General features: G+C 43.4%; 2 protein-coding genes across 2 annotated transcripts in view; one reads left to right on the forward strand and one right to left on the reverse strand.

Annotated features, from left to right (window-relative positions):
* Window positions 1-213: 213 nt before the first annotated feature.
* Window positions 214-2417, reverse strand: LOC109470096 (circumsporozoite protein-like). The gene is made up of 2 exons (XM_019768876.1): window positions 2409-2417; window positions 214-897 (listed from the first exon to the last, which is right to left on the reverse strand). Exons 1-2 carry the CDS (start codon window positions 2415-2417, stop codon window positions 214-216), a joined length of 693 nt encoding a protein of 230 aa, XP_019624435.1.
* Window positions 2418-2510: 93 nt separating this feature from the next.
* The window catches only part of LOC109470097 (polycystic kidney disease protein 1-like 2), a 16700-nt gene continuing 13288 nt past the window's right edge, over window positions 2511-5922 (forward strand). Inside the window, exons 1-3 of the mRNA XM_019768877.1 lie at window positions 2511-2552; window positions 3348-3578; window positions 5168-5338. Coding sequence (XP_019624436.1) covers window positions 2511-2552; window positions 3348-3578; window positions 5168-5338 — 444 coding nt within the window. The remainder of the gene's footprint in view (window positions 2553-3347; window positions 3579-5167; window positions 5339-5922) is intronic.

Consider the following 5922-nt stretch of genomic DNA (forward strand, 5'->3'; position numbering starts at 1 on the left):
GGATTATGTCTATAAGGCGGTTGAAACGTCCCTGTATGGTTCAGTGAGACTTGTAATCCCATCTAAAGCTCTAAACGGAACCGGCGCTTATTTCATTGGAGTCAGAGAAGTAATACAAGATGGAGTATCTTCTCTAAACCGAAGCAAGAGAAGCTGTGGAAATTCCCAGGGCAATGGATCTCCAACTTGTGGAAACGAACCAATCTCTCCGGATCAAAGTCTCCAAAATTCGTCCGGCTCTCTGGAACACAGCTTCCCGGAACACAGTTCACCGAGGCCGCCCGGATCTCCACAACTAAGCTTTCCGTCTGGCTCTCTGGAACACAGCTCTCCTGGACCGTTCAGCTCTCCCGAACCGTCTGGTGCACCAGGACCGTCCGTCTCTCCGGGACCGTCCGGCTCCGAGGAATACAGCTCTCCAAGACCGTCCAGTTCTCCGGCACCGTCCGGTTTACCGAAACACAGCTCTCCGGGACCGTCCGGCTCTCCGGAACACGACTCTCCTGGACCGTCCAGCTCTCCGGGACCATCCGGCACTCCGGAACACAGCTCACCGGGACCGTCCGGCTTTTCGGAAAACAGCTCACCAGGAAAGTCTACCTCTCCGGAACACAGCTCACCGGGACCGTCCGGCTCTCCGGAACACAGCTCACCGGGACCGTCCGGCTCTTCGGAAGAAAGCTCACCGGGAACGTCCGGCTCTTCAGAAGACAGCACACCGGGAACGTCCGGCTCTTCGGAAGACAGCCCATCGGGAGCGTCCGGCTCTTCGGAAGACAGCCCATCGGGAGCGTCCGGCTCTTCGGAGGTCAGCTCACCGAGAGCGTCCGGCTCTTCGGAGGACAGCTCATCGGGAACGTCCGGCTCTTCGGAACATAGCTCACCAGGACCGTCCGCCTTTCCGGAACAAAGTTTGCCAGGAACAACCGCTTTTCCCGAAGAAAGCTCACCTGTAGTACAATCCGGGTCAAGAACAACACCACAAGGACAGCAATACACATTAAGAACAACATCAGGGGAAACGCAAAGACCTCATGGGGGAAATACCACAAATGTTGAAGCTACCACCTTCCAAACTTTAACTGAAGAATCAGAAAGTACAACTTCAGCAAATAGCACCACCGTAAAACCTAGCAGCACAACAAGAGCTCGTCAAGTACCCACTACGGTACCCCTCCAGACATATCCAGTTTCGAGTGAAAACTCAACAGAAATCCGAGCAGAGTTTTTCTCGGCGGCTTGTCTGTTCTGGGATGAAATCACGGAGGGTTGGAGTTCACGCGGATGTCATGTAAGTTGTAAAATGTTGTCTATGTGTAGCAAAAGATTGCATATATGTCAGCTTGGCTTTGGTAGCCATTTTCCTTTTATTAATTGTATGTTTCAGAAGTTCAGATAGAGTAAGTCATAAATGATGTAGTAATCCCGTACTTAGGACATTTTATGTTGATTTGGACATTCTACGAGTACTCAAAAATATGCCAAAGGGTTTTTAATTTGTTTGCAATGATTTTGCTTTTATCCTTTTAATCAATTTTATAATTTGCTGATTAACGTGTATAATGATAACCTCTTCTGTCATTTTATGTTACTATTATTGAGGTGCTATAGAACATGGTCGGCTAAAATGAAAGATTTTAAATACTCGTTATTAACCCGAAAATACAGAGCCTTTCGTATGGTCTACAACTAAGATTGAACAAAGCTAAATACATGTATGGATCATCATCATCTTCATCTTAAGTACTGCTGAGCCCAATTTACATTGGATTACTAGCAGCTGCACATGTTGTTAATTACAAAACAAGTGACCGGTACAAATAAAAACAAGGGTAACTAAAGGAGGGGACACTACGGAACGTAAATAACTGAGTCTGTTGGTGTAAAGGACAAGACAGTGCATTTAGTGTGTTAGTAGGACATATATATATATACATATATACAAGACGTGCAGGGGCGACTCAATGCAGCAGGGTCCTCGCCAGTCCAGATTTGAACTGGGCGAGGGACCCCGCCTCCGCCACACCAGGCTCAAGTTCGTTCCACTCTTTGATGGTACGAGGGAAGAACGAGAGCCTGTAAAAGTTGTTCCTACTCGCGATGGTCTGCAGCTTGAGAGCGTGGTTGGTGCGGCGGGAGCATCGAGTCGCCGGGACAACTCTAGATGCGTGCGGCACAGAAATAACATTGTTGGTTATCTTGTACAATGTGGCAAGTCTGGCGTTCTTCCGTCGGTGTGCTAAAGATTGCCAGCCCATCTTATTAATCATGTCGGTGACAGAACTTGTACGGTAGTAGTTGTTGGTAACGTACCGGGCAGCTCGTCTCTGCACCATCTCTATGCGACCCACCTGATCCTGGGTGTGTGGATCCCAAACACTGCAAGCATATTCCACCTGTGGTCTTACCAGGGCCATGTAGGCCCTTTCCTTGGCCGCAGTGCTGGCGATCCTCAGGCAGCGTCTCAGCATGCCAAGTGTTTTGTTGGCCTTAGATGATACGGCATCAACATGGCTGCCCCAGGTCAGGTTGGAGGATATAGTGACCCCAAGGTATCTAGTGGAACTTACCTTGTTTAGGAGCTGGTTGTGGAGGACATACGAGTGAGTAATTGGAGTTTTGGATGATGGGATGGTTATTACTTCACACTTTGAAGGGTTAAACTCCATAAGCCACCTGCGCTCCCATAGGCTGATGTTATCTATGTCTTCCTGCAGTTTAGCACAATCAGATTTGTCATATATTGGCATTGGATAATGTCATCCCACTTACAGAATATATGTGTGCGGCAAACTACATTGATAATTCATGTCATTAAAATTGGCAACATTAGATGTATAACTATAACATACATAACTATAACATACTATAACATACTATAATTGTATAACATAAAGTATCATAGATTTAAACATTCTTTAAAGCATTTACTTATTTTCAAACTGTAAATATTATAAATATAAAGATCAATCCCTCATTTGTACTTTCTTTCAATGCTAGTAGCGGTTCGTTCTGCTATATCAGCATTTGTTGGCCGAGAGTGAAATCAGAGTCATCATTTCCTTGCTAATCAATTCTGGCTTTTTTGGTAACTTTTGTATTCTGTCAGGAACATATTAAGGGCAACTAACAGTATGTAGTAGATGATAGGTAGTATGTAGTATTGTTGTAATATGTAGTCTCCTAGCAATTAGCATTAGAATATAGCGTTCCAGTATGCAATACTCATATTTTTATCCTCTCGACCACATTTGGTCACATCTGTGCATTTAGTCCACCTGGACAAGAACATGCAATAAAGATTCATATCATATCATTGATGTTATATACATTCCTTTGTTACGTAGGTTGGTGCAAACACGAACTCTGAAGAGGTAGAGTGCCTGTGTAACCACCTGACTGCCTTCGGGGCTGATTTTGCAGTCGCCCCGAACTCCATCAACTTCTCGACGGTGTTCGCTAAGTTCGGACAACTGGACGAGAACCCTGTGGTCTTCTCGTTCGTCATCTCTACTCTTGTTCTCTACTTCGCACTGCTAGTCTGGGCCAGAAGAAAAGACAAATCTGACCTGAAAAACGTAAGTTCATCTGATTCATTTTCTTTCTTTCATTCATTGCACATGTTTCCCTTTGATGGCCTCATGATCCTAAAATAGTCTAAGTGTACTGAATGCACTTTAGTAACCAGTTTTTTTCGGTTAATTTTGAAAAACACAAGTTGTATATAATTCATTTCTTTGTTTCTTTTCTTTGCATACGTTTTCTTTAGATATAGTGTCTTTATGTTCCTAAATAAGCATGATATAGTATGTGTATAGTATGTGTAGGGGATGCATAACAGGAGTTTTGCCCAAAATGCCCATATTACGAATTTTTATTTTATTTTATTTTTTATTTTCCGTCATTTTTATACAGGGTAACCCAATTCAGTGATGGCACTGCTTTTCAACGGGGCCCTGTATTACACAGCACAATACAACAATCACATACAAATAATGACATTAGCATACAAAAATTATACAATAAATAATTATAATGGCAATGATAATAACGAAAACAATAAATAAATTATAATGGCAATGATAATAACGAAAACACAGTAATTAACCAATAACAGTAATAAATAGTAATAATAACAAAAAATACATCATTGTCCAGTCCAGTCATTGTCATTGTCCAGTCCTATATGTTGGCATGGAGGGGTCAGAGGTCAGGCCAATTCTTACATTTCATTTTAAAAATGGACATGGACGGACAGGTCTTAATAGCAGTTGGCAGCCTGTTCCAGAGGGCAGGGCCTCTGTAGGAGAATTTGCGCTTTCCACATTCAAGGCGAACAAGCGGCAGTTTCAAAGATAGGTTCTGGCTGTGTCTGGTGGGGTATCTGTGGGATTCAAAAGCCATCTGGAAGTTATCTATGTAGTCTGGGAGTTCATTGTTGACTGCCTTGTACATTGATTGTAGCAGGTGCAAGTTTCTCCGGGATGATAAAGTTTTCCAACCTAGGGTAGATAACTCACCATCGCCAACATGATGTGTATAACGTAAACGAAGGATAATTCTCACTGCCCGGTTCTGGTATTTTTGCAATTTGTCAGACAAGCATTTACCACAGTTTCCCCATATCACATCACAGTAGTCTATTTTAGGTAGGACTATACAGTTAAACAACATTATAAGAGTGTGTTGGGGCAGACATGGGATGAGGCGTCGTATGACTCCCAGTCTGGAAGAGACCGCATTACACAACTTGTCAATGTGAACTTGCCATGTTAAGCTGGAGTCAAGCCAAACGCCAAGGTACTTATAACTGGAAACAACTTCCAAAATGGTGCCAGAAAGAATGTGTCAATTCGAGGATATTCAATTGAGGCAAATGTTGCCCTTAAAAAAACAGTATCAAATTGTGTCAAAACCGTGTCCTAGGAACTGATCCACAGCCCGGGAGAGACTGTCATTGTACACAATAATTTTGAAATGGAGCCCAAATTTTATCCAGTAGTAGAGTTTGAATTTCCTATGAATATCGAATGAATGAATGACTTTATTTCGGGTATTTCAACCATAGAAAACATCGGTACAAACATAGAAACACAAACTATTATTGTTCACCTACATGTCTAACTTTCATCAACGTATTAACGTACAACGTTGTTTGCTGTGTAAGTGGGCAGTGTCGCCTGTCGAAGGTAACCGACCAGGAGACACCTGTGGTTACCTTGTGAACATCACCACCGGACAGCGTCTGGGCGCGGGGACGGCGTCAAACGTCGGCGTCATCATATACGGCACGGAGGGCGAGACAGGCGCTCGAAGACTCAGGGATGCAAACAAGAAAGTAAGAAAGAACCCTGTGTATGTCATGATTACTTTACTGCACTATTAGCAGTATCAGTGCATAGTGAGCCAGTAACGCCTATATTTCGTGCATGGTGAACCAGTAACACCTAGCTTCAGTGTACAGCTACCCTGTACCACCTAGCTTCAGTGCATGATTTACGTTTTCTCAATCACTTGTTTCGGTTCTAAACCCTCCTCTTAACACATGCGCACACATACAGACAACAGACATACAGACAGGCAAACATGCAGTCTCTGGCGACCCACTGTACATGTGGCTTTGTACGTTTTACTGCGTGGTCTACCACATTTTGAGACACTCCGAATCGTGGTCTAGATGTGATGTTACGAGGTGCTGTATTCCAAAACGTAGAAACGTGCAAGAACCTGGGTCTTAACCTGACCGTCAATCTCCAACAATATGGGGTGGTTTATTGTAATGAAGATGATAAAACTTTATTGCATGTTTATTCCCCGGGGGATAGTTGCATAGATGTACAAAGTACAATGTACTAGAGAGTACTACAACAATAGTAATAAAGAAAGGCTAACATCAGGTCTAAGGTATACAATATAAAAAAG

This window comes from Branchiostoma belcheri, unplaced genomic scaffold (genome assembly GCF_001625305.1).
Source record: "Branchiostoma belcheri isolate BF01 breed outbred unplaced genomic scaffold, Haploidv18h27 scaffold22, whole genome shotgun sequence".
Lineage (NCBI taxonomy): Eukaryota > Metazoa > Chordata > Leptocardii > Amphioxiformes > Branchiostomatidae > Branchiostoma > Branchiostoma belcheri.